At 38.7% G+C, this 26206-nt stretch overlaps 2 protein-coding genes across 12 annotated transcripts in view; one reads left to right on the top strand and one right to left on the bottom strand.

Annotated features, from left to right (window-relative positions):
• The window catches only part of PCM1 (pericentriolar material 1), a 57214-nt gene extending 40796 nt beyond the window's left edge, over positions 1-16418 (top strand). For all 11 annotated transcript variants that reach the window (XM_067468747.1, XM_067468752.1, XM_067468751.1 and 8 more), the window contains 15 exons: positions 549-721; positions 836-964; positions 1807-1927; positions 2083-2202; positions 2663-2796; positions 3891-4025; positions 5192-5389; positions 6391-6450; positions 6832-6967; positions 8622-8779; positions 9237-9309; positions 11637-11893; positions 13298-13390; positions 13505-13628; positions 16112-16418. In XM_067468747.1, the coding sequence (XP_067324848.1) occupies positions 549-721; positions 836-964; positions 1807-1927; positions 2083-2202; positions 2663-2796; positions 3891-4025; positions 5192-5389; positions 6391-6450; positions 6832-6967; positions 8622-8779; positions 9237-9309; positions 11637-11893; positions 13298-13390; positions 13505-13628; positions 16112-16137 (1937 nt within the window). In that variant the 3' untranslated portion in view covers positions 16138-16418. The remainder of the gene's footprint in view (positions 1-548; positions 722-835; positions 965-1806; positions 1928-2082; positions 2203-2662; positions 2797-3890; positions 4026-5191; positions 5390-6390; positions 6451-6831; positions 6968-8621; positions 8780-9236; positions 9310-11636; positions 11894-13297; positions 13391-13504; positions 13629-16111) is intronic.
• A 1985-nt stretch (positions 16419-18403) lies between these two features.
• The window catches only part of ASAH1 (N-acylsphingosine amidohydrolase 1), a 31750-nt gene continuing 23947 nt past the window's right edge, over positions 18404-26206 (bottom strand). Inside the window, exons 9-14 of the mRNA XM_060778584.2 lie at positions 25690-25744; positions 25238-25319; positions 23427-23558; positions 22593-22716; positions 21015-21071; positions 18404-19896 (exon numbers count right to left, since the gene is read on the bottom strand). Of these exons, the coding sequence (XP_060634567.2) occupies positions 19807-19896; positions 21015-21071; positions 22593-22716; positions 23427-23558; positions 25238-25319; positions 25690-25744 (540 nt within the window). The 3' untranslated portion in view covers positions 18404-19806. The remainder of the gene's footprint in view (positions 19897-21014; positions 21072-22592; positions 22717-23426; positions 23559-25237; positions 25320-25689; positions 25745-26206) is intronic.

Here is a 26206-nt window from a genome sequence, read left to right as displayed (position 1 = left end):
TTGCTTTTCCATCAAAGTGGGACTCAAGGCTACCTAAAGAGTAAAAGATATAAGCATACCACCTGATAGTAGAGTATGTTACTTTAGCAAACTAATATTTGAGAATAAGATGGATCCAATGGGCTGGGGGATGAAAGTGCTGGGCTATGAGCATATTGTCACCAAATAACATTCCAGTGTATTGTGATATGTGATTCTTACATGGCTGCAAATATTCAGGGCTGCTATGTTGGGTTAGCTGTGTTCTTTATTACTAAGGGTAAAACAAATTCTTACCTGTTCTGTTCTAACTTATTTGTAGTATTCTTAAGTAGGACCTTTTGTGAAAATGTCTGGTATAAATATTTATGTAATCTATAAAATATGGGTTTCAGAAAATAATTCATAGTTGTACTATTAGCTCTTTAAAAGCACACAGCTACTTTGCGTTGTATAGTGTTGCCTTTAGGATATGTGTTTCCCATATCGAGGTAGTGTACATTATAATAGAAGAGAAGTGTCGGTGGAACACAAGATGGTACTTAATACTTGGTTTTTTTTATTCACAGAAACAGGCAGTGACCTTTCTATGTTTGAAGCTTTGCGAGACACCATTTATTCTGAGGTTGCTACTTTGATATCACAAAATGAATCTCGGCCTCATTTTCTGATTGAGCTTTTTCATGAGCTACAGATGCTAAATACAGATTATTTGAGGCAAAGAGCATTGTATGCTTTACAGGTATTTGAAATGTCATGATTCTATTGTTGCTGTTATTATTATTACTACAATTACTACTACTGCGAAATGAAAGTTTCCACAATATAATTTTAACAGAGGTTTTGCCTTATATAGGATATAGTGACCAAACATGCTTCAGATGATAATGAAAAAGGAGAATGTTCAAAACCACTGAGCTCAGCAGCTTGGGTAGGATCAAATTCAGAGCTTACTCCTAGTGAAAGCCTTGCAACTACAGATGATGTAAGCTTTTTTAAAAAATATTTATTGCGTTGTCCTGCAATTATTTTTTTGTGTTACATTGAACAGAGAATTGCCTGTGAGTAGACATGCATGGTGTTCTGCAGGCACTTAAATGTAATTTGTACTCCCATCCTAACAATTGTGATCACCCCTCACCCTGGCTTAAGGGAGTCATAGATTCTCTGCTTTGAACTGAATTATATGGCAGTGTAGAAGGGGCCGAAATCTCCTGTCTCCCTTTATCTAATAATGGGTGGTTGCTTTTAAACAACCAGGTGTTTTTGATTTTGTATTGAATGACAAGGATGCTTTATAAATAAATAAAGAAATAAATATTCTGTCATTCATAGTCACCATAAATCAAACTGCTTTGACAGCAGCATTATTAAGAATGTTAATGTTAAACTGTGAGTTGATCTATTCAGGGTGATTTCTGGATTAAATTGCATACATTTAACCCAGAAAATGTTAGGAATAATTTTAACATAATATCTCATTCCTGAATATTTCCTGTCCCTTGTGATCATTAGATTTACTTAATTATGCAGATTAGATGCTTCCTAGAGAATATTTTTATTAATACAATTTAACGTTCTTTGCTAGTAAAACTTTGAAACTTTTTGTTAGATTCTTCGTGGAGAAAAATTCATAGTAATCCAGTTTAAGATTCTTTTCCAGCTTTTTTATTTGATGCATGCGACTGAAGAATTGGTTTGATGCATGTATACTTGAAGTTGTTCTGAAACTTTTATAGTCTTTTATAGCTTATGAAAATAGTGTTGAGAGTGGCTCATTGTTAGTGGAAGCATATTTGCCAACTTATTTTACTGCATGATTTTTAGGAGACATTTGAGAAGAATTTTGACCAAGGAGCCTGTAGAGAGTGTGAGAAAAATGATGCAGACAATGGCAGCACTATGTCTATATCTTCAAATTTTGAACCCTTTGCTACTGATGATCTTGGTAAGCATGGATTGGGAAAGGGCTATCATAGAGATCTTACTCAGCAGAGATTTCACTGGTGTACTTTTTATTCCAACAATAAACATTTTTTTTCTTTAATAGAGTAAGTTTAATCTGTTTGATTTTTCAAAACATAATAAAAGTTTTTGTTGTAGGCAACACTGTAATTCACCTAGATCAGGCACTGGCTCGGATGAGAGAGTATGAACGGATGAAAATGGCTGCTGAAAATAACCTTGACTCAGAAGATGGTGTTTCTTCTTCTAAGCTGGAAGGTATATGTTTGTTCATTTGTCACTATTTTCTCTCATATTGTTTCAAAGAAACGTATGGATCAGGACTGCACAACTTGGCCAAAAATCTTTTTGGTGGGCCACCCTGCCAATCAGGAAGCCCAGCTGCTTCCATGGGCTGCACGGAAGCCCTTTTCGGGTCACATCTGGCTGAGGGCCCTATGTTGTGTAGACCTGGCATAAATATTTGTCAGATAGTTTTCAAGACAGATATTGTCTGGACCTATTGTGCCTTCTTATTGTCCTCTGGGCATACGTATTTGATGTTATTTCCAAGCAGTTGATATTTTTACACTTGATGAATGTCACTTTATTTCTTTGAATAAGTATTATGGCTATAGTAAACTGTGTAAGTGGTATAAATCAGTTAGCCAGACAAAGTTACCTATTTTAAACAGCAGTTTTGTGAACACTTACTTGATTGTACTTTCTTTTTGTGAAGGTTCAGATGTAGTTGAGAGTCACAGTGCAGCACAGCCTACTGAAGTGTCGGCTGTTCCTTGCCCTCGAATAGATACTCAGCAGCTTGATCGGCAAATTAAAGCTATTATGAAAGAGGTCATCCCCTTCCTGAAGGTAATCAAATTTCTCGTTGAAGTAAACAGAAATCAAACAATATGTTTTTTCCAGAAAGTTGCAGGCTTAGAAACATTGTTCTCTCCTGAAGTGATAAATATTTATTCCCATGACATGTACAAGATCAGAACAATAGTATTAGTACATAATGAAAACAAACGTTATCTACAACCAGATTTGTGTTTGGGAGGAGAGACGTAAAGATGCAGAAACTATGGTTAAGCAAAGCACTACTTTTCTGTGTGAGAACATAGCACTTGGTACCTGAAGCACCCTTGGCGAAATTGACAGATTCAGTATATGTATATAAAACATAGACTAATAGTACAGTGGAGCCTCTACTTATGAGCTTCCTAACATAAGAGCATTTTGAGTTAAGAGCAGTTGCTCAGTCTGGTTTTGCTTTGACATACAAGGAGTGTTTTGAGTTAAGAGCAAGTGCTTGCATGAGAGTACAGGGCTTTAGGGCTTCAAGGGAGAAGTTTCTGTGCCTCTTGTCTGCTTTAGGAGATTGATGTCTGATTTGCTCTTGTCTGCTTTGAAAAAGTTTGGGTTAGTTGATTTTGTGTGGTTTTTATTCATGCTTCATGCACTTTGTGCTTGTCACAACTTTGTGATTCTATCAATTTAAAGTTGATCTTTCTTTCCTTTTCCACGGGAATGTGTATTTATACATTAGTCATTATTTATAAACTACATTTTATTTAAAAACAGGAAGCAAAAAAATTAGAAGTGAAGGTTTAGGGGGCTGGAATGGATTAATAGCATTTCAGTGGGAAATTTGCTTTGACATAAGAGTGTTTTGAGTTAACTCAGTTACAGAACAAATAAAACTCTTATCTCAAAGTATCACTATACAATCTGAAATAATTTATCTTTTATTCAGTAGCCTAAATGCAATTGCTGGCTTTAAAGTAGTCTCTTGAATAAATAGATGAATGCTAAGTAAAGAGTAGTGTAGATTCCATTGATTCACTGGGTATACTTTAGTTGGAAGCAACAGTTGTATATGGACTAATAAATAAAACAAAATGTTAGGTTTTTTCTGAAAAAGAGTTCTTTTGCAGAGTAATATACTTTTAATATTACCCTAGGAGCACATGGATGAGGTATGTTCTACTCAGCTTTTGACTTCAGTAAGACGCATGGTCTTAACCCTTACTCAGCAAAATGATGAAAGCAAAGAATTTGTGAAGATATTTCATAAGCAACTTGGTAGCATATTGCAGGTCAGTATGTACATTATTTGGCCTAAAACCAGGGTGGTGTAGTGTTGGACTAGGGTTGTAGGAGACGAGGGTTTGAATCACCCCTTGGCCATGGAAACCCACCTGATTTGGACAGAGAAGGACTAGGTTCATTCCTGTCACCTCCCAGGCTAAAAAAGCTACTCATCTGAGGCATTGAGTGCTTGCCTTTTTGTATGTGTAAACTGCCCTGAGCCCCATTGGGGAAAGAGGGTGGTCTAGAAATAAAGGATGATGATGATGATGCTTATTATTATTATTATTATTATTATTATTATTATTATTATTTTACCTAAAATTAACCTTTGTCTGTCCTCATCTCCTCCTGCTTCAATTCCTACTGGTTCACCCTCCCTGGAATGAGCATTCACATTTAGTATCAGCTTCTCATAGTCTTTAAAAAACTATCTGACTGTTATTAGTTTTATTTTAGAGTTGGAAATGTCAATAAGATTTGTACAGGAGAGTTTCATGCTTAGAATGTCACTTGTATTTCTGCTTTAGACTTCTCAAAAGTTGGCATTTCATTGTAATCTATCTTTGTATGTTAATCACTGTTGTGTGTATAAGAGTACATGTGATATTAGTGAACCATCTTGGGCTTGAATTGAAGAAGATTCAAGTTCAATGCCATATTTGACCACAATACTCACTACATGACCTTAAGCAAGTCAATCAAGTAGTAACGGTGATTGTGAGTGAAATTATGTAATCCCATGGATGTAATCCTAGGAGTCCCTGGGGGTGAAGTGGGTTAAACTGCTGAGCTGCTGAACTTGCTGACCAAAAGGTCGGCGGTTCAAATCCAGGGAGCGGGTGAGCTTCCCTTCTTAACCCCAGCTTCTGCCAACCTAGCAGTTTGAAAACATGCAAATGGGAGTAGATGAATAGGTACTGCTCTGGTGGGAAGGTAACAGCACTCCATGCACTCATGCCAGCCACATGACCTTGGTGGCGTCTATGGACAATGCCGGCTCTTCGGCTTAGAAATTGAGATAAGCATCACCCCCCCCCCCCCCCCCGAGACAGACACGACAAGACTTAATATCAAGGGGAAACCTTTACTTTGACGTATGGATGTCAATCTTAGTTATTGGAGAGATAAGTGATGCCTTTCAACTAATAAACCCAAATTTCTTTTTCCACAGGATTCACTGGCAAAATTTGCTGGCAAGAAACTGAAGGATTGTGGGGAAGACCTTCTAGTGGAAATTTCTGAAGTATTATTCAACGAACTAGCCTTCTTCAAACTTATGCAAGACTTAGACAACAATAGTTTGACTGTAAAGCAAAGATGTAAAAGAAAAGTGGAAGAAGATGGAGCAATGCAGTCTTATGCCAAAGAGGTTAATATCACATGTTAAATTTTCATAAATACACTTTTTATATATTTAAACTTCCTAAAGAATGGACAAAATTGCATTTTGTATCTTTTCAATTTTTTTCCAAGACCATTTTACATTTGATCAACTTTGCTATTTTCACAGTAGAATTTGTAACTTGCCACTTTGACTTGTGTAAATTTAAATTGAACAATGGATACTATTTTTCCTTGATATTTGTCATTTGGCCTGCATTCTCCTTTGAAGTCAATATCTAGCTCAATCTTTTGTTCAGATTTTGGACTTCAATTTCCATAACTCCAGACTACTTCCTGTGATGTGGTTGATGGGAATTGTAATCTAAAACACTGGGAGGGCCCTAAGTTGGAGAAAGCTAATCATGTTGAATACTTTAAAAGCAGAGCTGCATGCTTTCTTACATTCTCCTCACTGAGGGAAGTTTACTAACATGTCTATAAGTGCTTTTCAGAAACTTCTTGTTCTTCTGTGTTGGGACAAGTCATATATCTTTGTTCATGGGCTTTATCTTTAATAATGGCTGTGGTTTGTTCCTACCGGAGTTGTATATAACACACCAAAGAACATCTTTGGTGCTTGTAAATAGGAGCAATATGGAAATAAGCAGAATGAATGTGCTTACAATATAAAAAAACTCAACCCCACTCCTAAATCCTGGAAATTATTCCCATTTTAACATATTTGATTCTCATTTAGAAAGTTGAAGAATATTTGACATAACTTTAAATTTATTACAGCACAATAAGTGACCAGGAATATATTCACCTCATGCATTCATTCATTCATACATATATACTCCACCTTTCTCTCAATAATGGGATTCAAAAATGCTGACAACTTATTTAAAACAATACAATTAAAATGTAAATAGCTGTCTTGTGATAAGAAATCAAATTGATTTCTTTACTAGAGTGAGTCCAATATTTGATTTTTCTAGCACGTGATTGTTTGCTTGGTTTAGAACTTAAAACACATCTTTTTTTAAGGCAAAAAGAGCACTTGAAGGAGGAGCTTGTTCATCTACTGAAGATATTGATGAAGATAAGGTAAGTTTTTTTTTCAAGACTTTGGAGAAAAAGACCTTATCTTTTAATAAAAATTTGCAAATTTAATGTAATTTTAAACACACTGGATAGAAATTTCCTGAGAAGTGATCATTTCAAACCTAATAAACATTTTTCTTCAATGCAATAATTATTGAAAAATAATTCAACGAGATATGTAAAAAATGTATTGCAGTGTCTTGAAACAGCTTTGGTGTTTCCATTTTTAACTCATTTGTTTGTTAGGTTTTTTTTCTCTTCAGCCTTAGTGAAACAGTAATGTTACTTTACAAGGGTGCTGTAGAATTGACATTCATATTAGACAAAATGGGTGAATCTAAATGCTGTAAGCATGTATGGAACGTGACTTTTGTTTATGTCTAGGATAAAGATGAATCTGAAACTATTAAGCAAGTTCATGAATCAGCAATATTCAATAATAGAGAAGTGCCTAGAACTATTAGATCAGATGCTTCGGATCAGGAAGAAGAAGAGAATGAGAGTTGCCCAGTGTCTATAAGTAAGTCATTTTCACAGATTCTGTCATAACTTTTATACTTCTCTCATAAGAATGAGATTAAAAATTAATAATTTATAGATAAGAGAATATGTAATACGTATTACAGATTGAGCATGTCTTATCCAAAATACACTAAAATTGTTGGAAATAGCAACTTTCTCAAGCCTCCACTATTTGTTTGTTATGTATATAATTGCTTACTGCATTTTATGTGTGTATTGGTTTGCAATTTTACATAACCTCTTTGTTGTGGGAGGTGCTGCAGAACATGTGATCAGGTCTGGACATGTTCAGGACTAAGACTCCGTTTTATTGTGCTTTAGAGGTAGAAGCTATTAGATTCTTAGAGAGAGTAGAAGGTATCTTTATGCTTTTAGACTTCGCTGTGTGTTTGCATCAGCAGCTGTGAGTACAGTTTAGTCTTCAATATAGGAGTAGTATGCTATATAGAAGCTATTAGGCTCCATTGTTCAATGGTCTCTAAGTAAGATGCCCTGTGTTACCTACACAGAGACACTACCTAACATCATATTGTAATTAGATTCATAAGCAAAGCACCTGTATGCTGTATACATGAAGTTTTGTGAGTACATCAACTCTGTTACTTTTAAAGAAGACTATTTTGTCTCTTGAGAGCATAATTTAAATGCAAATATATTTTAAGGGAGACTATATTTTTTGGGGCAACTAAAGGAACAATTCTGAAACTCTGATGAATATATGTTTTTTGTGCATTGGGATGTCTTTGTCCCTAACAGTTCAAAGACATAACTAGGTGCGTAAGTTTAACAGCTGAGTGATCCAGTTGCTTTGCATGAATGCTGGTGAACATGATTTTTCAAAAGGTTGTGACTTCTATCAAGGTCATGCCTTTCCTGTGACCAGTGGTTTTTCAAAAAGGTTATGAATCCTATTTCCCAAATGGTTATGGAGATTTACATTTTTTAAAAAAATAGTCTAGATGACCTTTGCTTTTATTTGGTTTTATGTAAAAAAATAATAAAAAATATCGTGCCTTCAGGCTATGTGTATTAAGGTGTGTGTGTATGTGTGTGTGTGTACACACACACACACACACACACATCTTAATACACATAGCCTTAATACACATATGTCGTGTCAGGAGCAACTTGAGAAACTGCAAATCGCTTCTAGTGTGAGAGAATTGGCCGTCTGCAAGGACGTTGCCCAGGGGATGCCCATATGATTTGATATCTTTATCATCCTTGTGGGAGGCTTCTCTCATGTCCCCGCATGAGGAGCTGGAGCTAATAGAGGGAGCTCATCTGCCTCTCCCTGGATTTGAACCTGCAACCTGTTGGTCTTCAGTCCTGCCGGCACAGGGGTTTTACCCACTGCGCCACCAGGGGCTCCAGGTATAAGATGTAGATGAAATACATATGTTGTTGGTTTTTTTGTTTAGAGTTGAGTCTCTTCTCCAAAATAGTCCATTATGTACATATATGCAAATAAAAGTATTCCAAAATCCAATTTTTCTTTCAAAATCCAAAACATTTTGAGTAAGGGAGACTTGACTTGTAATGCATTTATTAATCCATTTCAATATGAAGTTTGCTGCCTAGGGTGATAGCCGATTTTATAATGCTTGATAATACATACACAATATTTAGTTTACTCTTAAATTTTATTTCAGGCTTGTCTAAAGCAGAAACCCAGGCTCTAACTAATTATGGAAGTGGAGAAGATGAAAATGAAGATGAAGAAATAGATGAATTTGAAGAAGGGCCTGTAGATGTCCAAACCTCCCTCCAAGCAAACAATGAAACTACTGCTGAAAATGAACAGGAGCAGGTATAAGACAACTTTGGATAATATTGGATCTTTATGGTTCGCTGTTCCTTGGGAAAATTTGTTAACCTTCTTAAATGAATTGGTTTGTGTAACATTTTTTAATATGTACAAAGGTGATGAAAATGCTCCCAAAATTTTAACTTGATAAACAAGCTTTAAGACTAGTTTTTAAAACTAGGAAGACTCAGGAAGGAAATGACTTTATTCATCCATATTAAGGTCATACATTGGGAACAAAAAATGTAACTGCATACATTTTGTTTCTAAACTAGACATTGTGGAGCATTGTGATGGTTTTTTTCTTTCTGCTTTTTGAATTGTAAATTGCATTCATATTGACTGGACACATGCCTAGTCTGCATGCAGGAAGCATCAGAGCACTATTTTATGAATAATTAAAATGTGGTTGAAATTTGTAGACGTTTACTGTTTTGATCTGTATTTAAATTTTTTACAGATTTCACAACCCAAATCTGAAAATTCAGATGATTGTATCACAGTGCTTTCTGAACAAGAATCTGTGGCTAAAGGTAGAGTGATTCGTTTTTCAAAAGGACTAATTTTCATTAGATCATTTATTTTTAATATTCATACATATGCACAGCTGCATTATTTTTATCAGATACGTTTTTAAAGGCTATTATAATTAGGATGTATTGTATACTAAATAATGAAATATGCTATTTTAAAACTCTTTATTTAGCCAGTTCTCATTACCAAGTTTTCTGTTATTTGACATGGCATAAAAATTGATGTTATGAATGCTGATTAACAGCATGAATTACCTTGTTCAGATCTCTATTCTTTCAAAACGACACAGGTTTTTTTTTTAACAAAGGAATTACCATTTAATGAAACCTTGAAAAAGTAAGCATTGTTCACATGGGTTGCTGTGAGTTTTTCAGACTGTATGGCTGTGTTCTAGAAGCATTCTCTCCTGGCATTTTGCCCACATCTATGGCAGGCACCCTCAGAGGTTGTGAAACTAGTGAGTTTATATATGTGTGGAATGTCCAGGGTGGGAGAAAGAAGTCTTGTCCATTTGAGGCAAGTGTGAATGTTGCAATTGGCCAGGTTGATTAGCATTTAATACCCTTGCAGCTTCAAAGCCTGGCTGCCTCCTGCATTTAATCATTGTTCACATGATTAAAACTTTGATCATCTCCTTTAAAATATAAAACAACTAATTGTGGAGGATAGATTAAAAAGAGTTAATTTTGTACAACTGTCAAATAGTTGGGTTTGGATTATCTTGACAGTAAGATCTAGCTTGCCACAAAATGCTCATCTGTCCGGTTTAGGTACATGCTGTGTAAAATACATTATTTATGTACAGCTTTGTTGCCTTTATTGCCAGCTTCTAGTGCAGGATACTGCAACTTTATGCCTATTTACCTGGAAGAAATCCCTGTTGAAATCAGTGGGCTTTGGGGTTTTTTTGTACGAATACATTTAGGATAGCAATGTAAAATGTAATGTTTACCTGACCAAATTTAAATGGTGATAACTCTATTAGGTATTTTTTAAAAAAATGCAGGTATTTTTATTGAATATTTCCAGATATTTTCACACAGGAGGTGAAAATGAAAGTCGGATAAAAAGGAAAAAAGGGAGGATTTATTTATTTATTTATCGTGTCATCAGCAACCAACCAACCAATCAACCAAACAGACAAAACACAGAATTTGCAAGCTTGGTAGTTGATTAAATGTCCTTTGACCAGTATCTGGCCAGTTGGAGTGCCTCTGGTGTTGCCGCAAGTAGGTCCTCCATTGTGCATGTGGCAGGGCTCAGGTTGCATTGCAGCAGGTGGTCTGTAGTTTGCTTTTCTCCACACTCACATGTCGTGGATTCCACTTTGTAGCCCCATTTCTGAAGATTGGCTCTGCATCTCATGGTGCCAGAGTGTAGTCTGTTCAGCGCCTTCCAAGTCACCCAGTTTTCTGAGTGCCCAGGGGGGAGTCTCTCATTTGGCATCAGCCATTGATTGAGGTTCTGGGTTTGAGCCTGCCACTTTTGGACTCTTGCTTGCTGGGGTATTCCAGCGAGTGTCTCTGTAGATCTTAGAAAACTATTTCTTGGTTTAAGTCGTTGACTTAAAAGGGAGGGTGAGGTTAATGGAGTTATTGTTAATAGGTTAACTCTTTACAAATACCTAGTATGTTGCCAAGGGAGATTCCATATATATATAAGAAAAAAAAGGAATAATAATTGTCTCTCCTTATATTTTTTGTATTATTCCGTGTTCTTCTTGTCATCTTCTCCAGCATTTCTTCATTAAAAGCTCAGCGTCATTGTTCTTATTTACATTATTTCTTTTAATTCTTCTATCAAATTTTAATTTTAATTTAATTTAAATGTTTAGTTTCATCTGTTAGTTAGTAAATTAGTATTGTGCAGACAAAAATTACTATGTATCATTATTCTACCCCAATGATCCCAATCTATTTAGGGGGTACCAGCTTCTCTTATTCAAAGATTCTTAAGTGAGGGGTTAATAAGTATTACGAAGTGTATATATAGTCTTGAAATCTCACTCTTGCAATTTTTTGTGTGGTTATTAGTTATTTAAGCACGTTAGTTTGTCCATTTTGACCATTTTACAGACTCATATGCTCTATGTAAAGACTTTCAAAATTACAGTTTCCTTGATACCCATTTTTACAGGATCCCTGTGTTGCCATCTAAGGATTGAGTCTCTTAGTCTCCTTTTCATTAGGCCTTTTGAAGTGTCTTTAGCACTTCTGAACTATGGTGTTCATATTACTCTATCCTTTCTATACTTCTTCCAAGTAATACGAAATGCCTCAAGTACTTTTCCAGGCTCTGTAGCAAACTGCTGTGGTCTTTTTTTTAGGTGACCTGGATTCACCTGCTGTTGTGCCTCAGTATCTTAACATTATAGAAGATACAAAGCCCATCCCTGTTGGTGCTGCTGAGGATCTCAATCCAAGCACTATAGTAATAGAAGAACAAGACTTGCCGTTAGCAGAAAACGAAAGCCATGCATCAGTTACTGTACATGAAGAACCCACCAAATCTTCATTGGGAACGCCTGAAAGCTCTGTGGTTGACAGTCCAGATACAGAGTCTCCTGTGTTGGTGAATGAATATGTATGTATTCGTACAGATGAGGCACAGCTGTGCATCTTCCTTTAAATATTAAATTGGGGGTGAAAAGTGATTTAAATTCCTAAGTTTTGTTCATCAATATGTAATGGAGGGACTAAATCAGGCATGGGCAAACTTTTTAACTTGGGGGCCACATGGTGGGCCGGAGCAGGGTGGGCAGGCTGGGAGGGAGAGGAGTTCTCCCCAAGCACCCTCTCTGCCCTTTCCACCTCTCCCTCCTCTCTTTTGAAGGCTGAAAGTGAAGGAAAGACTGGAAATATTTGGATTCTAAAAGGGTTAGCTTTGGTCAGGATGAGATGGTGGATGGGAGAGAAAAACGGAAGGAAGGAAGGAAGGAAGGAAGGAAGGAAGGAAGGAAGGAGAGAGGGAAGGTGAGAGGGAAGGTGAGAGGGAACGGTGAAAGTGAAGGAAGCGGGTGGAGAAAGAGGGAAGTAAGGGAGAGAGGGAAGGAGAGAATGAGAAAGAGGGAAGGAGGAGGGAGGAAAGAGGGAAGGAAGGGTGAAAGGGAAGGAAGTAAGGGAGGGAGGAAAGGAGGAAGGAAAGACAAAGGGGAAGGATGGGAGGGAGGAGAAAGAGGGGAAGGAGGGAGGAAAGAGGGAAGGAAGGAAAGGTGAAAAGGAGGAAGGGAGAAAGGGAAGAGATGGTAGGAGGAAGGAAATAGAGAAGGAAGGAAGGATAGGATGGTGTGAGAGAGAAGGTCCTGAGAAAAGAGCCCAGGGGACCGCATCCGGCCCCTGGGCCTGGGTTTGCCCATACCAGGACTAAATCCTTTCCCCCCATTTCTGTTCAAATGGGATACACCAGCTGTACTCCCCATTAACAATACATTTTCCCCCAAGAGAACAGATTTTCCACTTGGGATGTTACAGCTTTAAAATGAATAATCTGCTCCATTATCTAAATTGCATCAATTAATTGATCTCATAGATTTTAATGGTATAAAGCAGTGATACTCAACCTGTGGCTCCCCAGGTATTTTTGCCTACAACTTCCAGAAATCCCAGCTAGTTTACCAGCTGTTAGGATTTCTGGGAGTTGAAGGCCAAAACATCTAGGGACCCACAGGTTGAGAACCACTGGTCTAAAGGTATATCGCTGCTCTCCATCCAAATCAAATCGCATGGCAATAGCTCAACATTGGTTATACAGAGGGATCTTGGTATCCACTGAGGTTTGGTTTTAGACTCCACACGGATAGTAAAATCCATAGATGCTCAAGTCCCATTATAAAGAATGACGTAGTTAAATAGCACCCTTTATATAATGGTATAGCTTTTTGGATCATTCTTGTTTTCTTTTCTGTTAATATTTTCAAGCCACAAATGCTTGAATCTGTGGATGGAAGGCTGACTGTATAAGTTAATAACAACCATGTTCTGACAACAGGAAACTGGTTCTGGAAATAACAGTCAGAAATCTGATGAGGATGACTTTGTGAAAGTTGAAGATGTATCCCTTAAACTTGCAGTCTATTCTGAGGTACATTTCTTGAAAATCTTTTTTTTTTTTGGTTTGTTTTGAAAGTATCATACAGAGAAGGCAGTTAAGAATATTAAATTTATAAGAACTAATCTAATTTTAATCAATTTCCAGGAAGAGCTGATGAAAACAATGGAGGCGGAGGCTCAGACTAACAATATTACTTCAGAAATACTGGCCAGTGCAGAAAACCATGGTGAAGATTTAGTGGGAGATCCTCAAATCCTGAAAGAACCTGGTGAGGTCCTTTAATGTCTTTGCTGTCCTCCTTAACTTAATTTTACAATTTTACTTAATGCAGTTTAAATACTCTAGTGAACATGAAAACTTTGAACAATTAACTTTTTAGTGTTAATTGGAGCAAACCGAGTGTTGACAGAGCTATTTTACTCATATTTGTTTGATGTATTTGTGATCCAGTTAATGGATTTAGCCATGTGGATGAAGGGCAGTTTGGTGCACCAGTACTACTCCCATTTCATTCTGTCATATCATCTGATAGATGCAGGATCAGCAATGCACCCATTGGTGCTTTCCCATTTATTTCAGTGGAAGAAGTTGATATTTGTAGTTCTTTGTCCTCTGGGTGTGGATGAACTGCAACACCCATCATCTTGGGGCCACCCCAACAACCCCTCCAGTACTTTAAATTGGTCATGTTTAGTATGTGTGCCAAGTTTGGTAAAGATCCAGTGTCAGTGGGGTTCACAGTGCTCCCTGGATGTTGGTGGATTACAGTTCTCATCATACTGGTTCAGCCTGCCCCCCTCCCCCCAGTATTTCAAGTTGTTCATGAGGGGTATGTGTGTATACCAAGGTTGGTCCAGATTCATCATTGGTGGGAGTTCACATTGCTCTCAGGATTTGAGTGGACTGCAAGTCCTAACATCCCAGGTGGGCAACAGCCACCACATTGTCTGTAGCTTTAATTCTTCTGTGCATGCGGCAGGGCATTGTGGGCACGCATACAGATGTGGAGTTGTTTGTTCTGCTCCGCAGTTGTACAAGGTGGAGGGTTCTTCTAGGTCAGTGGTTCTCAGGCTGTGGGTCCCCAGGTGTTTTGGTCTATAGCTCCCAGAAATCCCAGCCAGTTTACCAGCTCTTAGGATTTCTGGGAGTTGAAGGTCAAAACCTCTGGAGACCCACAGGTTGAGAACTACTGTTCTAGGTAGTGCCATTTGCCAGGTTGTATTTTGATATGCCCACTCCACTTCTGAGTCTGTTCAGGGACTTCCAAGTTGCCCATTCTTGGTTTGATCCTGGAGGAAGACCCTTGGGCACGCAGCCTGGTGAGGAAGGGACCCTTTGACACAGAGAGCAGCAGAGGTGGCGAGGAGGAGGCCGCTGCCGAAGAGGGCCTCAACGATGGCAGCAGCTTCCCCCTCATTCCTGTGCTGCTCCACGCTCTTTCCTCGTGAGGCTTGGGTGCCCAGTCTGGCAGGGAGCAGCAGAGGTGGTGAAGGAGGCTGCTGTCGAAGAGGACCTTGGTGGTGGCGGCTTCCCCCTTGCCTCTCCGCGCTCCTTCCTCTCTAGGCTTGAGCCCCCAGCCTGGCAAGGAAGACCCTCTGAGGCAGGGAGCAGTGGAGGTGGCAAGGAGGAGGCCGCCACGAAGTAGGGACACTCTGCCCACTTGAGTGGGCGGCGTGTCCCTACTTTGTTGATTTTCACTTATCAAAGGTGGTCCCGGAACGGAACACTCGCGATAAGTACGGGATTACTGTACATGTTTTGTTCAGTGCTATATTCATCTGCTTTGTGTGGGTAGACATGTGCCAAACAGGGCAGGAATACTCAACAGTTGAGTAAGACAAGCCCAAGGCTGATGTTCTTATTAATTTTGGGTCTGCACCCCATGTGATACCATTAAGTTTTTACAGGATGTTATTGCGTGCAGCTACTTTGTGCTTGGTGTTCATGCAGTTTCCTAAATGTTCGTGTTCAATCTAAGGTGACACCAAGATATTTAGGATGGAGCAGTGTTCGAGCTCTTGGCCTTCCCAGATAACTTACAATTCCTCTTGGCTTCATGGGTACATAGGAAGAAAGCACATACTTGTGTCTTGGCAGGGTTAGGCTTCAGGTGGTTATCTTTGTAGTAACTGGAGAGATCTTTCAAGGCGTTAGTAAGTTGGTTTTCAATTGTTTCAAAGTCTTTTGCTTGTGTTGTTAGGCCAAGGTCATCAGTATATAAAAAGCTCTTTGTGAGTAGTGGCTGTGGCTGAATGTTAGTAAAGATGTTAAACAAAGTTGGTGCAAGAACACTGCCTTGAGGTAAACCATTCTTTCGCCTCCTCCATCTACTTTCCTGCCTTGAAACTCCACATAGAAGCTGCGGTTTTCTAGGAGGGTCTGGACAGTTTTTCTAAAAGCATAGTTCCGGGTAGTATGATAGACATTATGCAGCATTTTTCTAGGCTTCACTGCCGTAAGGTCCACAAAACCTGTTCCCGTAATGCAACCTTTCTCATGTGCTTTCTCGATTCACTCAGTCAGATTAAGTTGAGCTGTACAGTTTTTCCATGGTCTGAAGCCTGCTTGTTGTGCAATAACAGGTCCAAGTAGGTTTAATAGCATCCTCTCATATACTTTATATAGATAATATAAGAGAGAGATATTGGTCAGTAGTTCCTTCATTGGAGACATCTCAACATCATCATCATTATAGCCAAGAATATTTCTTATCACTGCTTTAATCATGAACGTATTCTCTTCTTTTTCCAGAAACTCTTGGAGCCCAAAGTGCGTGAAAAATCATTTCAAGGGTAACTCCTTGGCCTACTTCATCTACAGATGCATATAGAAAATGGCTACTAAATTCCATGCATTGTAATCTGTATAAAAATGTAAATTAGTTTTTCATACACCGCCTTTTAGAGTAGGCACGCTAACTTTGGCCCATAAAACTTAAAACGGCTACAACTGAGCTTTCAGTCTGGCTGCACAGTTCTTTGCTGTCTTGTCTTTTTTATGATTTGATTGTGATTTTAGCAATTTCAAAAATGTAGTTTTAATAAAAGTTGGCTTGTAAGTAGGTGTGTTTTGAACTATGCTATACAAAATTATGAAGAGTCAAGTTTTATAAATTCAAAGCATTTTTTTTTAAAAGAAGGTACTTAGGCAAAGTGTTTGTTTTGCAGGAACACTGTTGCCTCCTAAGGAACAACTAACATGCTGTATGCAAAAGTGTCATGCAGTGTTTCCTAAATGTTCGTGATACCTGATACGCCCAAATTAGAATATTGGTGGGATTGGCAGGGGTCGATTTTGTCATTTGGGAGTTGTAGTTGCTGGGATTCATAGTTCACCTACCATCAAAGAGCAGCCTTTACCATGTGAACAGGGAGTGATGGATCCTGCCTCATTGAAAAGCTTCAAGTAGAGACTAGATGACAAATGGTTGGAGATACCCTAGTTCTAGATTTGCTTGCATTTGATGTAGGCAGGACTGTATGAAGCCGCCTTCAAATAAAATTCATGGCACTGCAATTATATCTGTTGCGATGTGAGAATTAGGTGGATTTCAGATATGTAGGAGCTGAATCTTTGAGAACTGAAGAAGTCCCAGCAGACTGGAGGAAAGCAAATGTTCCAATGTGTCGTCAAAGGCTTTCATGGCCAGACTCACTGAGTTGCTGTGAGTTTTCTGGGCTGTATGGCCATGTGCCAGAAGCATTTTTTCCTGATGTTTCAGCCACATCTGTGGCAGGCATCCTCAGAGGATGTGAGGTCACAACCTCTTGAGGATGCTTGCCATAGATGTGGGAAAATGTCAGGAGAGAATGCTTCTGGAACATGGCCATACAGCCTGGAAAACTCACAGCAACCCAGGGCAAATGTTATCTCTATCTTCAAGAAGGGAAAAAGGAGGACCGAAACAATTACTGTCCAGTCAGGCTGACATCAATACCAGAAAAGATTCTGGAGCAGATCATTAAGGAGGCAGTCTGTCATCATTTACAAAAGAATGTTACAATCACTAAAAGTCAACAAGGATTTTTCAAAAAGAAATCTTGCCTGGCTAATCTTTTTTCCCAATAGAGTTACAAGCTTGGTAGATATAGGGAATGCTGTGGATGTAGCAGACCTTGATTTCGGTAAGGCCTTCGGCAAGGTCACCCACGACCTTCTTTCAAACAAGATAGTAAAATGTGGGATAGACAATACTACTGTTAGGTGATTTTGTAATTTGTTAAGCAACCAAAATCAAAGGGTGTTCACCAGTGGTTCGTCTTTAACCTGGAAAGAACTAGTGGAGGGCTGTAGGGTTTGGTCCTGGGCTCAGGGCTGTTCAACATCTTTATTATTGAATTAGATGAAGGTTTAGAGGGCATGCTTATTAAGTTTGCAGATGATATCAAATTAGGAAAGATAGCTAATACTCTAAAGGACAGGATCAGAATTCAAAACAACCATAACAGATTAAAGAGTTGGGCCAAAACTAACAAAATTAATTTCAAATTCTACGAAATGTTTCCATCTTTCTTTGGCTGCTGTTTTTCCCCATGAAATGCTTCCTGTGACCCTAATGTAAAATTTGCTTGGCAAGCTTTATTCAGAGGCAGCTTGCCATTGCTTTCTTCTAAGACTTAGAGACAATGACATATCCAAGTTCACCCAGTGGGTTTCCACAGCTGAGAAAAGATTTAAACCCTGGTTTGGCAGAGTCCTGGTCCAACATTTAAAACCACTGCACTATTATGGCTGTTTCTCCAAATCAAAGAAAAATAGTTGACATTAGATTATTGTGCTTATCTGGGATGATGTGAATGTCATTTAAGATGAAAAAGAAGAAGCCTATGTTGAAGTTGGCCTTGCTTGAGATACAAACTGAATATGACAATAATTGTGGACAACCGTTCCCAGGCAGATACAGGTGGGGTATAAAATTAATAACCTGTGTAGAGTATAAAGTAAGCATTTAGGAGAAAAGGAATGGCTATACTGAAGGTGCAATAGCCATTATCAAAACTACTACATTGGGTATCATTTCCCAAGAAGTTAGAACACGACAGATAATTTATCATTTTTTTATTGTAAAATGATCGAGAACTTGTTAAAAGATACATTCTTAATACTGACTAGCAGTACTGAAACATTAATCATCTCCATTAATTACTAGGAAAAAGAGGAACTTTTGTTAAGCAACCCTGTCCTGTATTTTAGTAAGTGCACCACAAAAGAAAAGTTTGAAGGATGAGATAGGGACACTGTAATGCATTCCACAGTACACAGGCAGCCATTCCCTTAGCATCGTTTCCTCTCTAGTCTTCCCAACTGGAGAACAGGCAATGGCACAAGGTTCAGAAACAACGAGGCAGGGAATATTGTTCCAGGGATGGCATAGACAGGAATTTCAAAGCCATGTTAATACTATCCATGCTTGAGGCCAGTTAACCATGGCAGGAAATTGAGCTTTACCCAACATTTATGCCTTGACGAGGAGGTGGTGATGGTGAGGAATACTGCACCACTACTATAAGAGCGCATCAGCCCCTTACCATTTGCCATTGTGATTTTTCCAGATGTTATTGTTTATGGGTTTTATTTTAAATGTTCTTTTTAGGAATCTCTAGATCCTACAAATTTTGACCCCCCCCCCCCCCATGGCAGACTTTCTCAAGTCATATTAGAGGACCTGGAGATTTCTAGAGAGAAAAGCTCTCTTAGGAATATTGAGGTCCTCCAATTTAATTCTATGGTTAGCTCCCAGCCGATCTTGACCATAAAGTTAGGCTGAAAGACCTAAAAATTCCTAGAGGTGTTTTTTTCTCAGGTGTAAAAAAGTTAGCATTTTTTATTCAGGGTTTTTCATGGGCTATATGTTCCTAATCTCTGTGAATGTGGAAGACTGTACAGCTCTAGATCCTTATTTCTCCAGATGCATGCAGAACACAGCTATATTCCCCCTATGTTGGATTCATCTCTCACTCTATTCTCTCTCCTAATTTTAAATATATGGAAACGATGCAAGCATTCCTTCAAGCTGACAAAGCAGTGAAATGCTGAGGTAGCTGGTAGACTGTGGAGCAGGCAAAGCACCATGATGGGGCGCTGGATTCTTTCAAGTCTGCACAACACCGCTTTCCAAACTGTCCCTTTCCCCAGGGCTGTAATTCCATCACATATGCCCTATTAAATGAAGTGGCATAGGATGGTGCTGCAAGATTAATCTAAGCAATGACTAGCCAAAGCAGTAGGGACTGAAAGTCATTTGGGTTTAGCTTCATACACAAACAAGCAGACAGTTCAAAGTAGAATGTCAATTAAAGGTCAATTTTTGGTGTGAAGTACGACCAGGCCTAGAAGCTCATTTCCCAACCCACAGCAGGCTAAGATTCTCTCCCCACTCCCTCCCCTAATTTCCCCTGGAGAAAATGCATCCCACATTAATCTGATTCTATGGGCAAGTGCAGCCCTCACCAAGGACTACAGGGATCAGGACAATCCCTCAGGTATGTCTCTATGCGTCCATCAGAAACTTCCAACAGTGTTGTTGACACAGTCAGCTAAATAAACACAGAGAAAAATTAAATTTAGTTTGGGTCAACAGAAAAATATATCAATACAGTAAAATGAATCACTTTAAAAGTTAAAGTGTCAGAACCCCTTGATAACTAGGGTCACTTTTGGTCATCTTGGGAATATTGTAGCCTTCTGGATATTTTTTACTGCAATTTCCAAGATTTTCCATCACAGCCTTTCCTGTCCTGAGTTGCAGTACAAGTAAAACATAGATGGCTACACAATTCTTAAAACTATGCATACAAACTTTTAAAAGACAAGTTTTAAAAGGCTTTCATTCCAGATGCTTGCACAAATTCTGCTTAAACAAATGCAGTGATGAAGAATGTGACAACCCAGCTGTGAAGCACAAAGACCATGAAGAAGAATGTTTAGCTGTCACACCTGAAGTAATGCCATGCATTAACTGATTGCATAAACAGGTCCCTGCCAGTTTCATGCATGGCATTACTTCTGCAGCTGACAAAGTAGTGATCTACTAAGGCTATTCATACTTCTAACATGGGAGACAAATCTGGTTTTGGAAACCAAGATCTAATTTTATGCTCATGCAAATCGCAAGCTATCAATATGGTATATGTTTATATAGCATACTGAGGATATATAACACTGGCCAATACACATTTTGGTGCTTCAAATGTTAGTCCTGTTCTTGGGTATATCAGACCTGTTGATTCCAAAAATGGCATGTTTCCCCCTATCAGTTCTAGTTTTTGATATACAGATCATATGTTATCTACCAGTCACCATCTGCCCACCCATAGAAAATCACGATATTTATATCTAAGAAACTAGAGCTGATGTGGTCCATTTGATGCAATTTTCTGAATCAGCACAGCAAATAACTCTAGGAACAGACTTAAAAATCAATAACATCAATAATTGGGGGGGGGGGGTATGCTGTGTAATTATAATTAACATATGGGTAAAAAGGAAAATATATCACTACAGTAAAATGTATAACTTAAAAAGTTAAAGTGACTAGGGTCACTTCTGGTCATCATGGGAATATTGTAGCCTTAACCAAGCCAGCTTTTCAAGTTATGAGACTACATATATGATTCAAGCAGGACATGCAACGGAAGGCACAAAAAGAGCTTACCTTGTTTAGGACAGGCTTTGTGGAGAGAATGTTGTAAATCGCTGGTAATGAAACATTCTGGGAGGGAAGAAGACTGAAGTTATTCTGATGCCTGAATCAACTCATAAAGAAGCATCTACGTAAGGAACAGTTGTGTCAGCTTTGGCACAGCAACAAAGCAGAGAACAGGAATAAATCATCCGGGGATTAAGAAGCTTTTAAAGCTCAAGAGCCAAATGCCAATTTGGAAAGATTTCTGAAAAGTTGTCCCAGTAGTGGGACCAAAGGAAATGCCAGACGTAATTGATTTTGTCTGAAAAGGATAAGAATATGATTGACCATTCTAAAGCAACCCAATGAACTATGCAGAATCACTCAATTACTTCTATGTTGCATTTAAAGTTGACACCCACTTTTGTGATAATGTTCTAATCTCTGAAGAAACAATGAAATTGAAAGACTACCCCTCACTACAAAAAACCAAACAAAACTTAAGGCTTTGATTCCAGATTTCACAGTATCACAGTGACCTTATTTTTCTGGTTACATACCGACAACTAGCATAAAAAAGCAGTAGAACAAGATGTGGGAATTGTATCTTCATATCATTTAATGTATATGTCATCTGAATTATTACATCAATCTAGTCTGATTTGGTAATCAAGCAGTCCTGATTTGTAGTTGGATGGGACATCCATCCAAGTAATCTGGGATTACTAGAGATCTCTAGATAGGAAAACCTTAAAGAAGCTAGCATTAAAGCCTGGCAATCAATGCAAGTCAGAACTTAGAGGAGTTCTGATTGGCTAGAAGGAGTTTCAGGAAAAAGCAGACAATTTCAACAAAAAGGAGTAAATCATGAAAATGAACAAAATCTGGCTACCAGTATTAAAAAAACTCTAAAATTACAACAGCATAACAATAGAAAGGAAACAATCAAGGATATCTAATCACCTCTCAACAAAAGTTTGTTGGCACGGCCAGGCCATCAAATGCTAATAATCAAGGTGGTCAGTTGAAACATTCACACCTAGCTCCAACAGACAAGAGTTCTTTGTCCCACCCAGAAATATATAAACCCATTTTCCTAGTTCCAACAGACCTCACTACCTCTGAGGATGCTTGCCATAGATGCAGGTGAAAAGTCAGGAGAGAATGCCTCTATAACATAGCCATATGGCCCGAAAAAACCTACAACAACCCAGTGATTCCGGCCATGAAAGCCTTTGATAATACATAGTTCAAATTAGCCACAATGTAGCATTTGGACAGAATGCCTGACTGTGGTTAATTGAAAATGGAAGATTTTTATGGCTGAGAAAGAGAAGAGAGGAGGCACAGCATACAAGCTTCAGCAGAGCCAGAAAAATATACTTTCCAGTCCGCAACTCCTCAGATACTCAACCCAACGTGATACGTGCTGTACAATGTCTTGAAGGGTTGGTGTTACACTGCTATTACAAGACCTTGACTGATCCTGTTATGATGGATTGAAGCTGACATCCTGGGAGTTTCATTACGTGCCACACTTCATTAGGTGTCAATCACATTAAGAGGTTTAGTCATCTATACCAGGACATTTGAGTTCCACCACTTTACCTCTTGCGTTGTTTGGTTCAAGCATTTCATGGCGGGATCTCTCCTGTTATCCAGAACAAATGGATCCTTCCAGCGATCATAATTGGTCTCCACCAAATACCAGATACCTCTTTTTATGTCCAAGCTTGAAATGAAAAAAAAATATGAACACCTTTCACATCCACCCCCACTCTTTCAAACATGGATACATTACAACACTTCATATTCTTGGCACATTATCCACAGGTTTTTCTATAGGTTGTACAGTATATTGCTAATGTATTCTTGGCTAAATTAAGCCAGAAGGCATATTAAGGAGCTTTCCTTTTCCCCTTCCCCTTCCCCTTCCCCCCCCTCCCCCCCTCCCCCCCTCCCTCCCTCCCTCCCTCCCTCCCTCCCTTCCTTCCTTCCTTCCTTCCTTCCCTCAATACGAAAACATGGTTAAAACAAGAAGAACATGCTCAAAAAATACTAAAGAAACCCATGTTTGCAAGCACCAGCTTTTCAACCACTTTATCAAGTCACATTACTGGTAGCAGTTATGGAGCCCCCGGTGGCACAATAGGTTAAACCTTTGTGCCGGCTGAACTGCTGACCTAAAGGTAGGCGGTTCAAATCTGGGGAGTGGGGTGAGACTCTGTCTGTCAGCTCCAGCTTCCCATGCGGTGACATGAGAGAAGTCTCCCACAGGATGGTGAAACATCCGGGCATCCCCTGGGCAACGTCTTTGCAGACAGCTAATTCTCTCATACCAGAAGCAACTTGCAGTTTCTCACATCTCTTCTGACATGAAAAAAACAAAACAAAACAACAGATCCATCTGCTTACAGAGCTTCAATTAACGAGCATACTTACGGCCATATATCTAAGGTAGCACTTCGAGAACGTGTAATAATACAACCCTCTCCTGATTTAATGCCTCCCAATATGAAATAGGCTGGTGCCAGCAGTTTTTCGTTAACAAGTCTTTCCTTTGCATCTTCATAACTATATTGAATAGAAACAACGAGAGAGATACAACAATTAAGGGCAACATATTCACTGTAGCCCAAACCTTCCAACAATGCTGGACTACAGTATGCTCTGGCTTGTTTGAAAGTGCACTAAAGAACAAAAGTAATAGAAGAGATAAAGAAGAATCACTCCAAATTAAGGACTAGAAAGAACATTGTGTCTCATAAAATCAAGGCAGGCAAGGGGAAGCCATGGACACAGCTAGTGTTTCAAAGCAGGAGGTCAATAATACTATGTAACACTATTTTTATTTCTGGATTATAATGGTCATTTCCTAATTGTGTCTAACATAAAAACATTGAAAAAGAAATTTCAATAAATATCTCCTGGCATCTCAACCAATTCAACATAGTTTGTGGTAGCTACAAAAACAACGTTTTTGAAGTGTAACAACTACTTTCAAAGCAAGTACCATACAAATAAACAGAAAATAACACTTACAAAACAGGAACAGAAAAACACCAACAAATTTTGTTACATAGTGTAATTTGAGAAGGGAAAGCACAAGAGATGTGAATGTCTGTTTCTCTGGTTGCCTAACCAAGTTCACATTCATTTAGTACAGGGTTATCAACTTGTGGCCCTCCAGATACTGTTTTTCTACTATTACCATCACCCTCACCATCACCCTGATTATGCTGGCTACAGTTGATGAGAGTTGCAGTCCAATAATATCTGGGGCTGAGCCACAGTTAACCTAGCACAGCCTTGTGTTCTGGCTCTAACATCTAATTACAAAACATACATTCATGACCAGAAATTGTCACTGAACCTAATTACATCCTCAGTGAAGCTCACTGTAACTGCAAAGACTGAAGACCGTGAGTCTACAGCAGGTTATGGGAAGGATTTTCTGCATACTCTTGCCTCTCCACGAAGAGTGATCAAAGTGATCATTAGGTCCCATTGTGAAAGACAGAAACCACTATGGATTGAGATGAGAAGATTAGGAAAACCAGAAGGACCATGTTGTCCTGCATTGATTAACATCCAGTGCTTGTCAGGTAAGAAGGACTGGAGGTTTAGTACAGCCGGTAAATCATCAGCAACTATAAGATCTATCAACTGAAAGGTTGCAAGTTCGAACCCCGGGTTGGCATGGGCAGCCAACTGTTAGCCTTGCCCACTGTTTACCTAAGCAGTTCAAAAACAGCTTTAGCTGTAATTAAAGAAATTAGGTACTGCTAAAAAACGGGGGAGGTGTTTTACAATGCCATAAAGAAAAAGAAGATCAGAACATGCTGGTATGAGGAAGTCCTGATGGCTCTTCGTCATAGAGGATGGAGTGACAGCACCCCCTGTGGCATGACACAAAAACTTCCTTCTGTTCTGTCTGTGTACTGTCTATACAAACAGCACTGAATGTTTGCTGTGTATGTGTACTTGTGATCCGCCTTGAGTCCCCTTGGGGGTGAGAAGGGCAGAATATAAATAAAGTGTTGTTGTTTGTTGTTGTTGTTAAGATACAGGTCAAACATGACATGTGGAAGGTATTTTTATTTGCTTCAGATATTACAACCCCCGCCCCCAAACAAGATTTAAAGGCAGAAAAGTGTTATATTTTCCTAGTCACATAACAGTGATCTTCAGTGTTCTCCTTATTTACTGAAAGAAATACAGCAGCAGATCAAATACACAAAGCGCACTGTTACCTTGTACCATTTTCCAACACATTTCTAGTGAGGAAGCTCATCCACCAACCATCCCTCTGACCAATTATCCACTCAAAGAGTCCTGCAAGAATCACAAATTGCAGGAAATTAATGTATTAGGCCAAAAGGTTACAGACCAAGTAAACATGCACAGGATTTTTGTGTAAGGCTTTCATAAACCAGCCATACTGCAGTTTACATGGGAATCAGCCTAGTTTCAATAGAGCTTACTTGCAGCTCCATGTGAGCATGAAATCTTATTAAAGCATATAATTTTGTAAAACACTGCTTTTTTCACTTTGTTGTGCAAGAGAGTAAAGAAAAAATGTAAAGAGAGTAATCTTATTAGCACTGCAGCCCCAAATCAGAAACAGGACAAGTTATTTTCAATGAGCTGATAAAATTGCTGTTTTAAAGTTTTCCCCCCTAAAATAGATAATTAGAATACTCACCAATGTAACCTCCATCTAGACTGAAGCGCTCGTTCAAGGTGAGAGAAAAGGCACCCTAAAATATGAAATCAGTCAACACTTGAGTTAACACTCTTGTTTCCAGTGGGTATCAGGTATCATTCAACTGTTAACATCTCAGGGAGTTTCTTACTTTCAGCAGCAAAATATGAGCTCTATCTAAACTACTACTTAACTGCATTTTATAGCTGGGGGGGGGGGGGGGGACTGTTTATACCGCATTTGAATTTACATTAAATTGTACAAGGAGAGTGAGAAAGTTGTTTGGGTGTCACAACCCATTCCCAGGGATGGGGAACATTAGGAACTTGAGATTCAGATGCACATAGAGATCAATTTGCACTGCTTACTAGAAAATCTGACTGTTTATGGAGACTTGTTTATACATTTCTACCTCAAAATGACCACCTAAGAGCACCCCTTAAGAAAAGATTAAGTACTCTGGCTAAATGGGAAAAGCTGAAACTTTGGTAACATGTTTGTTTCTGTTTCTCATAAT

This window comes from Anolis sagrei, chromosome 5, assembly GCF_037176765.1.
Source record: "Anolis sagrei isolate rAnoSag1 chromosome 5, rAnoSag1.mat, whole genome shotgun sequence".
Classification (NCBI taxonomy): domain Eukaryota; kingdom Metazoa; phylum Chordata; class Lepidosauria; order Squamata; family Dactyloidae; genus Anolis; species Anolis sagrei.
Note: the sequence above shows the minus strand (reverse complement) of the source record. Positions and strands in the feature narration are given on the sequence as shown.